The sequence below is a fragment of the Coturnix japonica genome, chromosome 9, assembly GCF_054131305.1.
Source record: "Coturnix japonica strain WE chromosome 9, WE-NBRP24, whole genome shotgun sequence".
In the NCBI taxonomy this organism is placed as follows: domain Eukaryota; kingdom Metazoa; phylum Chordata; class Aves; order Galliformes; family Phasianidae; genus Coturnix; species Coturnix japonica.
Window position 1 is genome coordinate 6,782,663 of NC_140671.1, and position 14,450 is coordinate 6,797,112.

Consider the following 14,450-nt stretch of genomic DNA (forward strand, 5'->3'; position numbering starts at 1 on the left):
AAACTTCCTCGCACTTCATTTTTTGCAGGTATGTGTTACTTGTCAGCGTAATTAGACCAGCAGTGATGAACGCTTTTCAGCACAAAGCCAAGGCTGCACTGTAGAACCTAAAACCACCAGAGCAAAATCCTGATGACTCATACCATGACTGCATCCCTTCCTTTCCAGGAGCAAAAAATGGGAAGACATGCCACCATGCTGCAACAGTACCTACAATAAGGGTATGAATACGGGCAGTTAATACTGCTTCTGGTTTCAGACTGTCTCAATACTAGGAGTTGTCCACAAATCCATCTCAGCAGTTGGTCTTGTTTACAGAACTCAGCTGACACAACCCTAACAATTCCCTTGTGAGGTTGCTGCATGACTTCAGAAAACAGCAACCTCACACTGCGCTGAGGCCAGAGAGGGTCAGAGCTTAACTTTAACCCGACAGATCCCTGTGCCAGAGCCACCATTTTGCTAACAACAGCAGCAGCTCACCTGCTCATGTTCAAACTCTGCATTATAAATACTGTCTGTATCTCAGTAACACAAAGGTCCACATGAGCACAATTCTGCATCCTTGAAACCCTCCTTTTACTGAATCACTACAGCTTATCCTTCCCCAATGGCAATATCTTCCAGACTCCAACATTGCACTCAGAGAGACAGAAGCAAAAAAACACATTCTCCAGAAGCTTTCGGAATAGTAGAATATACTTTTTCAAATAATTTTGTGTCTTGTATCATCACTTTGGGATAGTCAGTGCTGTGGTCACAAAAACATTTACACACAGCACTAGAACAAACAGAAAGGATGAGAAAATCACTGTGCAGCTAAACACAAAGGAACAAAACTCCTTTATCCATCTCCTAGCTGCAGAGCTACATAAACCACACAGATCACTTTGACATTTCCTCCCTCCTTGGAGAACAAGGCAACCAAGCAGAGAAAATGGTTCAGATACGTTTTCTTCTAGATACATGTTGTCCATCTCAATTCAGACATCTTTTCTGTCTTTCTCATACCAATCAGCTTCCCATTCTTGTCTGGGATATTGATGCATGGTTTATTTTAGGTTTCTCTGTTTTGGGGATTGGTTTAATTTCCTTCTCCTCTGCCACTTATCCAAGGCAAATACAGCCATAAATCTGCTTGCATTCTGCCATTTGTATCCCTCAAGAAAATGGCATGGAGTGCAGACTGCCAGGCTCTACTGTTCTGGTGTCACAAAGATTTGGGTTGTCTTTCTTCTGTCACTGTGTGAAGACTTGGGGACAGTACAAATTAGTTCTCATGAGATTAAGTGAATTTGAGTGGTAACAAAGGGCTGCAGAAACCCACAAGTGATTGGTGTAGCAAGAGATCGGCAGTTTCCTGAGCAAATTTCCAATGTAAGGTGAGGAAAAATGAGCACCTAATGTTTTTAAGAAGGCTGATACATGGAATTTTGTTGCCACTGTAACACAAATTCACCCCTACTGCAGCACTCAGTTCTCACTTCTCAGTCCATTAGCTGAGAATGATACAAAGTGCCTCCTGCTGAGAGAGCAAGAATCAGGGCTTTAAACGCCATATCCAGCTTACCGGGTATAGTAGGAATCCACCCCCAGAGCCTCCCGCACACTCGAGATGTACTGTTCCAGTGCAGAATTTGTTACTGTTTGCAGGGTCATGCTGTTGGCTTCATGGAAGTCCCCGGCATTTTCTGTCAAGCTGTCACCCAGATAATACTCGTGGAATTTCAGAATACCTGCAAGGAACAGGAATTGTGAGATGATTTCTGCAGGGAAAGAGAAGCACAGCCAGCAGCTGTCCAGGAAAGTGGCACAGTCTTCAACACTTTCCATTTGCAGCACCACTGGGGCAAAGCACTCTGTACTGCGTCTCCACAGAGCATTTCCAGCCCTCCTGTATTCCAACTTGGTTTTTAAGATCTAGCTTTGTACTTTGCAGATGATAGCTCAAAGGCACAAAGGCAGAGGAGTGCTTTTATGCTGTATTCAGAATGCATTTGCTTTTGCAGCAATCTTACATAAATTATAAAATAGATCTTTCATGGATGCATCTACCAGCCCAAGTCACATTTCAATAGCTGTCCTTGAAAAATGCCTTCTAGTAGTCTCTCATTACATATATTTAACACACCAGGCTCAAATTCTGAGCAAAAATATTATTACTACAGCAGTCACACAAAGGCTTTTCCCCTCACTTTTATGCAGAAAAGTATGCTATACACAAAGAAAGGAAAAGGCAGGTTAAAATATAGTAGAATATTATAAGTTAACATTTCACAGTGAATAATAATACAAAGAACAATGGCTGTTTTGGTAAGAATTCAGCTACTACTCCAGATAAAGCCTTCTTCCCCTTAGACAGGCATAATTTTCTTGATTCAATTAATTCTACAGTACCACAGACTGTGATCAACAGTGAAAGGAGGCTCTGGATGCCCTGTTTGCATTGACAGCAAAGATCAATTAGCAAGAGTGGGGGAACAATGCTAAAGCAGCTCCTTCTGTAAGAAAAGAGAATTAGTGAAGAGGCTCTAAGGACACAGTTTCAGTGGGATAAGAGGATCCTGGGCTGCCACTTTCTGCCAGTACTAATAAGATTAGGGGCGGAATCACTACTGAAACAGCAAAACTGTTCAGGAGGAAACCTGCATGATGGAGTTCAAAGCATTGCTGTCCTTCTCCTCCCTTACACCTGACAGTGTGTTCAATACAGTAGCCACAAATCCATGCACTGGAGAGTGCAGCTGCCCTTCTACAGGATCAGTTGGGCAAGGAGAAAACCAGCTGTGGTGCTGGTATACTTCTGATACATGTAGATACTGCTTGATTTCAACACTATACAATTACTGGCATTTTATTCAGCAAAATATGGAACTAAAGGGCCAGTTAGTGACTGGGGGCATAGCAGGATGACATCATCCTAAACCTACAAAGGCAATACTGCAAAACACCCCCAAGAGAAGTGTTTTCCAATCACTGCCATTCCATCTGAAATCAGTCATGTATAAATGTCTGCTTACCTTCCCAAAGCATTTTTGATGCAATCTAAATAAAGTTTTTTATCTCTTTAGCTTTGTTCTGCTAAAAGGCTGCAATTATTAAATTATATCCAGAAAGAGCTCACAAAAATTTAGTAATCACTTTATTAGATAATGAAAACCAGCTGCCTGCAAAAAAAGCAACCCTCTTCAAATTAATCCTCCTTGCTTCTCCGTGATAAGCATTTCCACATTTATTGAAGTGGAATTCAGAGGATCAGGCAGTTCAATGGCGTATCAGGAAGCGGGGACACCCTTCTGTTTGCTGCAATTCACTTCAGTGGATAAATGTCAAAAGCTTTTGAAAGGCTAAAGCACGGGAATATAATTAAAGTAGGAGTTCTTACGCATAGAAGATTCTCACAGAGCCAACAGATTTGGAATCTCATTACTGCTCTGCATTGCCAGGTGGGAAAAACATCCAGACTGGGATAGGAAAATGGAAATATTAAACATCTGAAACATTTCCATTCCCAGGTCAATGTCAAAATCCTGAGTAAGCACTTCCACGTCATTATTGCTGTAGTTATGCCACTGTTTCCAGCCCCTCGGTTCTAGAATCTGTGGGACCACATTCATTCCTAGCTCCAAATGGTACAGTTTTTTATAAGGTTTGTTCATAGGCTCTCGTCTTCAAAAAGCACCTTACCTGCCCCAGGAGCCAGCAGCCAGCTGTACAGGTAACCTGCAGCTAGTGAGTAGTAGAGAACAAGTCCTCTCTGGCTATTCACTGTCTCCAAGACCTGGTCAATGGTCACTGGAGAATAGGGATCAGAGTCCTGCTGCCCAGTCTGGCGCTCCACAAGCAGGTCTGCAAATGCCCTTGTTCGTCCCCTCTCTGCTACTGCCAAAGCTTCATCGTGGTGACCTGAAAAGACAAAGTTATCTCTCAAATGCGATATCAACATGGTTTGCAACACATGGTACAGAAACAGCTGCTACCTCAATCAGAACAAAAACCTGCAGAAACATATAGCAGCACTTATTTCTGGAAGGAGTAGTCACTACGCTGGTATGCAGTCCCACAGATCATCTTGGTTGCAAAAGCTAACACGATATATGGGGAAATTAATCCGAGAAAAAGAGAATGAATGGAGAAAGCATGGAAGAGAAACCATAGGTGCCTGAAATCCAAAGCAGGAAACACCTTTTCTTGTCCTGGCAAATAAACGCAGTGCTGTGCTGCATCAGACAGATGATAAGTGAAGGCTGGATTATGATCTGCCTCCCTGCACCTTTAGTCCAGCTCTGCATGAGACTGGAGTTCATTGGATGGTATCTCTTACCAAGGCTGACAAGTACTCTCTGCAGGGCCTGGTAGGAAGATGTCTGCAGGTCAAAGAGTGACAGCTTGTAATCTGTGCTCAGCTGCACCTCATGGCGGATGGTTTCAAACAGCGCCGAGGCCCGGTAGAGCTGGGAGGGAAAACAGCCACGGTGACACCCTGACAGATACAACAGACAGCACCTGTGGGAGAGCAAGATCCAAGGCCACCACACCCCCAGGCAGCCTCTCAGGGGGTCAGCATCCCTAGCAGAGGGCAGGTAACCTGCGATGAAGGCACAGGGGCCTGAGAGTACTGAGTGCACGGCACACCTTGCCCCAGGATGCACCAGACAGTTCCACCCCCAGGGACAGAAGTGACCCACCGAGCTCAGAGGACAAAAGCCTGCAAGCACAGGGCAGACCACAGAATACCTGGTGCTGAGACTCCTCCAGGTTCCCGCTTGCCCAGAGGGAGAGGCCAAGGCCATGGCGGATTTTGGCCTCATCTTCTCTGCGTCCCAGCTGCTCTGCCAGCCTCAGTCCTGAAAAGGAGTCAGAGTGAGAGGGAGCCTCAGGGGAGAAGTCACTTTGGCAGCCAGGTGGAGTATTTCTCCTGCCTCTGCTGCTGGGGACTGCTGGCTCAGGTTAGCCCTATGGCTCCATGGTGCCCAAGGCAGGCAGACAGCAGCAATGCAGAGCAGTGAGATGTCAGCTGTGGAAGTGCTGCGCAGCAGCTGTTCACACTCCAGTCAACACCAGCACAAGACGTGCCTAAGCAGGGCAGTCATTTCCATGGACCGAGACCCAACCCCAGGTGAAGTTAAAGCTAAGTGCCCTAATACACACTCACTACGCTCCTACCAGGAAATCTGACTTAAACCTTAACAGTCACTTAATCAAAATCACATTATGCTACCAAATGTTGCCAGAGAAGAGGCCTCTTGCCACAACTCTTGCTTGTTTCCCAGCAGCTTTCCTAGCCTCGTGACAGGCTCCATACGGCTTGGAGGAGGGCAGGATCCTGGTGTAAGCAACTTGGTGCTTGTTTCACTTCCAGTAGCACCTTCTTGTCTGCTCCCTTCTATCATTCTCCAAGTCTCTCACCTCCACGGGCTCAGCTGTTAGCAAGGATGCCTCCTCTCATACACCTAACATTTCCCACAGACTGGAGATGGGAAGCCCTGGCCACATCCACACAGCTCAGCAGCAACCATTATTTCTAGTTTTTTCAGGAATTCACATCACACCAGGAGATGGAGCAGACAGACACACATATATCAAGACACTCACTAGGCATGCTTGGAATTCAAGCTCAGAGATGAACGGAAGGCTCTGCCTGACATGGTGTGCTATCCAGAACAACCTACTGGGGCACCTATTCAACAGAAGGCTCAACAGTAATTATGGATATCTGTAATAGCTCTTGCATTGAAGGTCACTGTCAAACATCCTCTTAGTGCCACATTGATAGCGCCTCATTTCTCTTCACCATCTTCAAGGTGTTCCTCTTACTCCCACTTATCTACCACAAAATGGTGTGTTGGACAATTCAGCCTCTTACCTTCCTGCAGGTACATCACAGCCTGAGAGTAGTTCTGCAAGGCATGATGTGTCCTCCCCAGACTGCTGTAGGACACAGTCTTGGCTACGAGATCGTTCATTTGTGCTGCAATGCTGAGATGCTGCTCCTGATACACTACTGCCCTTTCATAGGTGCCCAAGGACTCATACGTCAGGCCCAAGTTCCCATAGGCTCGGCCTTGGCAAGTAGGGTTGTTGGTCTCTTCTGCAATCTGCAGGTCCAGCTGGTGATACTGCAGGGCTGTGTCGTACTCTCCCATCTGTTGGTAAACCCCACCAAGACCGCAGGCAGCATCACTCTCCAGAGCACGGTCCTTCATCTCACGAGCAATGTTCAGCTGGCGTTCCAGGCATGAGATGGCTTGCTCGTAGTTCCCCAGCTGGCTGTGCAGGCTCCCCAGCTCACCATAGGCCTGGGCTTTGTTAAATGCCTCCCCTAGTTCATGTGCCACCACAAGCCTCTTCTCAAAGCACACCAGAGCCTGCTGCAAACTTCCCATAGCTCTAAAAAGGAAGAAAACAGCATTTATTTTGCCAATATTTTCTTGAACTAGAATACTTTGTCATTTCCTCTCAAGGTCATCTCACATTTTTCAGGTAGAGACAAATGTTTCTCCCTCAGGAGTCGTGCCCAGCACTTTTGAATCAACATCCTTCCTCCGCTACCCTGCAAACCTCTTGTTCAAAGGACTGAGCAACCTCAGCCCCATTATCTGAGCCAGCAGCACTGACCAAAACATTTCCTTCCCAGCATCCAGAGGACCTTGTTACCTGGTCCTACGCCATATCCCTATGCACGTATACAATGGCCACACAAACACATCCCTCTGATAACACAGTGCAGCCGTTTGTACTCACCTAGACACCAGCCTCTCCTGCCCTCTGCCACACTTACACAGCCCTCACCTGCTGGCCAGGCTTCTCTTTTCACCCCTGTCTGCACGCACACTTCAGCCCCACAGCCTGCATCTCCCATTTCCTCACTCTCAGGCCTATTCCCGTTCCCACCTGTGCATTCCCAAACTCTCCCTAATTACACACACTCTTCCCCACCCCTTGTCCCATGCTGGCATGCACCCATAGTCTGCCTGCTCTCATTTTAGATGCAGCTCATCCTCTCCTCCTCTGGTGCACCCACACTTCCCTGACACAGAGATGCCTTTCTGGGTACACTAAAGCACTTAATTCCACCGCCTGTTGTTAGAACATGCAGCAATCCTCACCTGTGCCCGTTGCCCAGACCTCGGTAGGCCTTTGCCTGATCTTGCATGCGGTTCAAGCTTTGTGCGACAGACAGGTACTGTTCATAATACTTTATCGCTTCCTCAAAATCCCCCAGAGCTTCGTAACAATCCCCCAGGTTCCCATACGCTCGGCCCCGATCTAACACAGATTCATTTCCACTGAGCTGCTGCAGCATGGCCAGCTGCTGCTCAAAGTAGCCAATAGCTTCCTCCATGACGTTCATGTTCATCTTGGTAATGCCCATGTTGCCATAGACTTGGGCTTCTATGCTGGGGTCCTTCAACTTCTGCCCAAGCTCCAGTTGCTCTTCGTAGCACTTGAAGGCCATGGTGTACTTCCCAAGTGACATGTACACTGCAGCAAGGTGACCGTGTGCTCTGCATTCTCCTGGCATATCTCCCAGTTCCTGGTACACCTCCAGCTCCTGTGTATGGTAACCTAAAGCCTTGTCACACTTCTGTATCATTCTGTATGCAGAGCCCAGGGCTGCATAGGCACTGGCTTCCAGTCTCCTGTCTTTAACATGATGGGCTAAGCTCAACTGTTGTTCATAAAATTTTATTGCACCGTTTACGTCTTTTTTACAGACAAAAATATCCCCCAAGTTCCCCAGAGCTCGGAATTTGGCCTGGGAATTGTTCAGAGACTGGGCCAGGGACAACAGGTACTTCTGACACTCCTCTGCTTTGTTGAAGTCCATCAAGGCTTTGAAGGCCAGGCCCAAGTTGCAATACGCTTTGGCTTGGCTCAGCTTGTCGTGGAGATCCTTTGCTAACGCAAGGTCCTGCTCATAGTACTTAACAGCCTCTTCGTAGTTCCCGAGGCAGTAATGGGCATAACCAAGATTATGGCAAACCTTTCCCTCCCCTTCCATGTCCTGCAGCTCTGGGGACAGACGCAGGTACTGCTCATAGTAAGGGGCTGCCTGCACATATTCTCCTCGTGAGCAGTGGAAGTTGCCCAAATTGCTGAGGGCTCGTGCTTCACTCTGGATGTCTCGCAGCTCCCGGGCAATGTTGAGATGGTTTTGGTAGTGTTGCAGGGCACGATCGTGGGCACCCAGTGCTTGATAAGCAACTGCCAAGTTCCCATGTGTAGATGCTTGAGAGGCCCGATCGTTGACTTCCATAGAGATCTGCAGCTCCTGCCGATGGTACTTGACAGCCTGGTCATACACACCCAGAGCATTATAAGCATTGCCCATGTTACCATAGGCCCGGCCCTGGGCTGCATAATCACTGAGCTCCTGGGCTATAGACAGATGTGTTTTGTGCAGCCGCAGAGCAGTGTCATAGTCACCTTTCATCTGGTGAATGATTCCTGAAAGATAACAAAAACAGGTTCAATAAAAACACTACATCATGGTAACCCTTCTGCAGCAGCTTGCATCACCAGAGCTGCTTTACAGCTTGGCTTCTGGCAGCCTGTGGCCGGCACAGTGCTGGTCCAGGTAACCCACCCTATGATGAGATACTTCTTATTTAAGAGGTAGAAAGCAGAGAAGAATACAAACTTTATGAAACTTTTTGAGCAGTGCTTTGGGCCCAAAGGATGTATAAGCTACAGTGAAATGCACTGAAACCCAGAGAAGAAGCACTGCTCACACTGGGAACAACAGGAATGCTGTGCATGACAGTAACAAGAATGGGGTAATGAAATTCAACAGTAAGATATGCAAAGACATGAACTTGAAGAACAGCAAGAATTTCTACTACAAGGGTAAGGAATCATCACTTAGAAACAAGAGGAGAAACTACCAGGTGAATTGTTGCACTTCCAGTAAAGAAAGACAAACGCAATTCCTGTCTTTGACCATAAGTGCTGAACTTGCTTTGTTCATGGATGGTGGTACTAGTATTACATGGTCTGTGTGATAACAGGAGATTGAATTCAACACCCCGGGATGCATCTCCCACTTCTTTTCAATTCCCCTGGTAACTCAGAGCTTTGGCTGCTTCTCTGGGAGAGTGACTCTCCAATAAAGAGAGAGCCTCTTTATTTCCAAGATGGAGAAGAAAACACTTCTACTTTCTCCTACAGAGTGCTTGAGGATTTGAAATGATTATTAGCTCAACTAGACCAAATTTTCTATAATCTCCTTTACTTACAAAAAAAGTAAGGTCCTAGAGATAAAATGAGGCACACCGCCCCTTAATACCTTAATACAGGCAGGCCATCCAGCACTGAGCAGCAAGGACATGAAAGAGAGGCACTGAAGTTCACTCATAAGTGCAAATAGATGTTAAGCACCTGGGGACAGACTTTACACGGTGTTTTATTAACAATCTGAAGTGCCCTCTCTGCATCACAACAGGACTGTTAAGTGCTGCAAAAGCTGAAAAGCCAGCTCTCTGCACGGAGCCCTGGCATTCGGAAACACCATCTGCTTTGCAAAGGTTGACAATCTCAGACTTCTGGTTAAACTCCAGATCTCCTTGTTGTGAAGGGCTTGATAACTTGTGACTCGCCCTCAGTCCATTACCTTCTGCTTACCGAGTCACAGAGTGCATTACATCTCCCCACAGAGCACTGCAGCAGCTGGGCTATGTTATATTCTGGGTCCTACCCGCTCAGCATTAGATAGTGCACTTAAGAGAGCTTTCCATCTAAATCAGTGAAATACAAACAGAAAATTCTGTTGCTTCAGCAAAGAGGCCAACTCTACATTCTGGCTTGGAAACACACATTTAGATACTTATTTTTTTTGCCTGTCAGAGTGGTTGTTTTGATGAGGCTTTGTTTTGCATGTGCATTAGATGAAGAAGACAATTAAGACTCGACTTTTTAATTGGTACTGGATGCATTTCAACAACAGACACAGACTTTCTCTACAAGAACTGCGTGCTTTCTTTATGCAGCGCAACTTAACTCCGATAGAGAGGACATAAAAAAATAGGCAAATAACAGCTGAAACGTGAGATCCTGTACTCAGGAGCTAGGAAAACTATTTTAATACAAAGTGGAGAGCGGCTGAGTCAGCATACCAACCTAATGTTATATTTAGGCCTAAATCCAAACAAGAAAAACATTCTCTGCTGCACCAAAAATATATATATATTTTAAACAAAATTTTCTGGAATTGTGTGCTGAAACTATTGCTAAATCCAAAGCTACTGTAAGAACAATAATCACACTAAGATGAACTTTCTAGTCCCGACTTCACTGGTTTCAATCCAGCAGCACAGCAAGAGAATGAAGGAACAAGAGCAAGTTGCTTCCTTCTGTGGTAGCACTTAGTTTTGTTCTGGGATAAAGCAAAACCACTATTGTGTTATCAGCACTGGTGTTGAACTGCTGAACCCACTTCCTCTCACCATTTCTGTACCTGTGAATTTATTTTTCATGGTGCTGAGTAACAAAACCGGACTACACTGAGCATGGATGTAGCTGAAGGAACATCACTGAACCTGAATGAAGCTCTTTCCTCTAGTGATGGATGTAGTCTGCAGATGGCAACAGGCTTACAAAGATGGGAGACAGCTCAGGCAGCCCAAGACCGTTCACCAAACAGACATAGGGAGGAAAACCAAAACCAAGAGACTGCTTCCATTTTCCAAGACCTCATTCCCTTAATTTTCTGGATTTGCTTAGAAGGAACTGTGGCAATTCTCCAGAAAGCTGCGCTTGGAGAGGAGACACACGAAATCCCTTCTGAACTTGGGAGGTTTGCTGTTCAGAACAGGCCCATTCCCATTCTGAGCAGCTCATAGCAGAACACAGCTGTGACTCCACATCTGCTTAGGACCAACCCCATAATGGCAGCAGAGATGGGGGGTGTGGTTTGTGTTTGGCAAAAGCACCTACTTTGCATTTGGCAAAGCCCTTGCCCAGAAATTAGGGGAATCCAGATGCAAAGCTTTATCCAGCCCAGGCCTCCTGCCTGCTCTGTCCCACTAACAGAAACACCAGCAGTGCTCAGGGCTCTATAAGGCTAAACACCTCACAGGTACCTGTGCCTCAAACCTATTGTGTCTCACACATTTTCCCTAATTTGTGTTAAGAAGTTGATGTGCAACAGTAATCAGAAAGCTAGGGCTGATGCATTTTCTACAGTTCACCTTATCTTCTTCATTCAGCTCTCAAAGAGTCAGCTATTATGAGAAATTAAGTAATTCATCAAGCCCTTTTCAATTACCTGCTGCTGATAACATCAGAGTACAATTAGCATCTACAAACGAACCAAGTGCCAACTGCCAGGAAGAAACAGGAGCTAATTTACAGCATGGGGAGGCCTCCAAAAGCTGAGATAAAGGGGCTGCCAGCAAACACGTGTTTTGTTATACCCACAGCAGCCCTGTTCTGCCACTCCCCACAGCCACAAACACCCAACTGAGCTGTGCAGCCAGAACTCATCCCAGCAACAGCTGTAACGACAGCAGCACAGACTCCCACGTCTCACAGCCAGAGACGCAAACACATCTTTGTTCGCTTCCACATCTGGCACTGTGAAAGAGGAGGAATGGACTTCACTTTGATTCAACCCTCCTCAGCCTGCCAGTAAGATACTGATGTCTGTCCTTAGAAGAGCATATTATTCTACACTCTGTTATTTTAATGTGTACATTCTGAACACAAACTTAGGATTTGATCCACGTGTCTCCCAAGACAGAATGTAGCAAGCTGACGAGCTCCGAAAGTAATGGCTGGAAAATAAAGCACATTGCTTCTTGCCTTAGTGCAAAATTTATGTTTCTTTCTGACACTTCAATAGCTCTTCAAAAGCACTGTACCTTCTCAATTGCCTTCTGTCATGACCTTGTGCTTTCTGGTGCCTCCTGAGCAGCTGAATAATTTAACGTGGGACATGTTACATCGGCACACAATCTGCCAAGTGCCTGTTTATTTTATGAAGATACTCTGGTGGAGTTGGTATAATTAAGAAGATAGCACACAGAGCCTCCTGGGTGCTGGCAGCAGCTCTAACAGTCACTGCATTCCATGACCAACTCTGCTCCACGTCAGGGCCTTACCTAAATTGGACGAGGCTCTGCCTTCAGCAGCTCGGTCCTGCAGGCTCTCGGCGATGTGTAACTGCTCCTCATGATACTGCTTAGCCCTCTCCAGGTCCTGCATACATCTAGCTGCATGGCCCAAGCCGGCATAAGCTCGCATCTCAATGGCTTTCTCAGCCAGCTCTTGGGCCAACTCCAGCACATAGTTGTGGTAGGACATGGCTTTGTCGAAGTTCCTCCGGTAGTGGTAAGCACTGCCCAGGTTGCTGTAGGCTCGGGCTTCCTCTCTCTTATTCCCCAGCTCCTTGGCGATCTTAAGATGTTGTTCATGGCACTGCACCGCATTTTCAAAATCCCCCATTGCAATGTACACTGCTCCCATGTTGCCCAGCTCCCGTGCCTCAGACAGCTCATCTTTGGATTGCTTTGCAAGGAGGACACACTGCTTGTGGCTCGCCAGTGCGTTTGGGTAGTCCCCGATGGCTGTGTACACATGGCCCAGACTGCTCAGTGCTGCGGATGCTGCCTGCAGGGATAAAAGAGAAGAAGTAAGTACAAGTCTTCATAAAAACAAGTCTGATGGCCTCGGTCCCAGAAATCAGCCACAAAGGGCCATTCTGAAGAAAACTTGTGACTACCAGCTGGAAATCTGTTCTCTGCAGTTCTACGTGCATCAGGGAAGCTCAGGTGGAGGCAGCAGTAATGGAGAAAGAGCAGTGCTGAGATTCTCTCTTTTCTCTGAAATACACCATGCGTGTGCATATCTGGGCAAAGGGGAAGGGCAGCACTGCGAAGATGCAGAGACCCCTGAAAGAAACAGAGAAAGCGAGAGCAGACAAACACTTGCCCTGCTCCCCCTGCACACAGTGAGATCATATCAGCATGACAAACTCCTCGCAGGTTGGTACAATGAGCACCGTGCACAGAGATCAGCAGCAGGATGTGCGACATGGAAGAACCACAAGGCGTGCTGAGCCCACAGGACTCCCTGCTCTCCTCTTTTCAGACTGAACAGCCCCTGAATTCAGCTGCAGGAAACTTGCACATCTGCAGCCAGCTCTCAGCAGAGACAAGGCCTTTGTTGCTCATCACGCAAAACCAGTAGGCCAGCAGACACTCGCTAACATCTTCACATCTGTTTGGCCAATCACACCATGCACCCAAGAACAGCCTTTACTGTGCAGTAAAACAGGGTCCTTCACAGCACTGCTTGTTACTCAGCCCCAACAACCTTGGGATTGCTGCACAGACAACAGGACTTCAGCAGCTGGAGCCCTTGTCCTCTGGGAATACCTTAAATAAATGCAGCTATTTGGAAACCTGACTTCTTACCACTGAGAAACAGCTGTATCCAACAAGACAAATTATTTGAGAAACAGACCGTTGTTCACTGCACCTAGCAGGACACAGGCTTGCCTGCACGTACACAGGGCTGACAGCAGGGCAAGAAGTTAAGAGCACGGACACATTCCTGCTGCTCAGTGCCTATTTGCTACCTCAGCACGGCTGCTCACTCCAAAGCCCTGACCCTGATTGCTCTGTGGTCCCCAGCATATCCATTTACTTTGCTACCCAGCTGCTGCTGTGACCCAGTTCCACAACAGCCATCTTTTCAAACACTTTCAGAAAGGAATAGTCAAGGTGGGACTGCACAGAGACCACTCTCACCTTGTCCCAGCATGTGAGCACAGGAAAGCCTCAGTCCACCCTTCCACCTGAGATGTAGGTACAGCACCTCAGGACACTGTCCTTACAATTTAAGATGAAATTAACTGGTGCTGCCAATCAAGAGACAGTCTCACTCTCTTTCTATCTTTGGCTAAGCACTCCCAGCAGCATCAATAGAGCAGTGTGTTTCCAGACCGAGGAGCTGTAAACACAACATGCTGATTCAAATTAACAGGGGTTCATCTTTTCTCATACAAGAACCCGAGGTGACAGATTAGCTATTAAACACAGCATCTAAGTCAGGAGATACAACACCATAGGGAAGCTCCCTCTTGGCCAGCTCACAAACAGCCAAGCTGCATCTGTTTTCCCAGAGGCACCCTTTCAGGCAGCTTAATTATAACAGAAGAGCTGCCGGCATTCAAAACACTGATATTTTTTTTCTCCAAAACCAAGACATTGCACAAAGCCCTGCACAGGCCTCGAGGTGCACAGGGTTCCCCTGACTTTTTGCTGGTGAGGAACACACTCCTCAGTGCACAGAGCAAACTGCTGGGCTACTCAGGGCGCAGCTAAATCCCAGCACAACGCAACCTCAGGGAGAACTGACCCAGCAACCCCAATTAACTCTGGCAGACAGGCAGACACCACCAGGAGCACTTGGTGCAACAGGGAAATGAACAGAAATGCTTCTTCTGG

At 46.8% G+C, this 14,450-nt stretch overlaps 1 protein-coding gene across 5 annotated transcripts in view; it reads right to left on the bottom strand.

Annotated features, from left to right (window-relative positions):
- TTC28 (tetratricopeptide repeat domain 28) overlaps positions 1–14,450 on the bottom strand; it is a 118,222-nt gene that overhangs the window by 22,668 nt on the left and 81,104 nt on the right. For all 5 annotated transcript variants that reach the window (XM_032447826.2, XM_015877937.3, XM_015877938.3 and 2 more), the window contains 7 exons: positions 12,102–12,609; positions 7,110–8,451; positions 5,867–6,390; positions 4,738–4,847; positions 4,325–4,454; positions 3,688–3,906; positions 1,571–1,736 (listed from right to left, as the gene is read on the bottom strand). In XM_032447826.2, the coding sequence (XP_032303717.2) occupies positions 1,571–1,736; positions 3,688–3,906; positions 4,325–4,454; positions 4,738–4,847; positions 5,867–6,390; positions 7,110–8,451; positions 12,102–12,609 (2,999 nt within the window). The remainder of the gene's footprint in view (positions 1–1,570; positions 1,737–3,687; positions 3,907–4,324; positions 4,455–4,737; positions 4,848–5,866; positions 6,391–7,109; positions 8,452–12,101; positions 12,610–14,450) is intronic.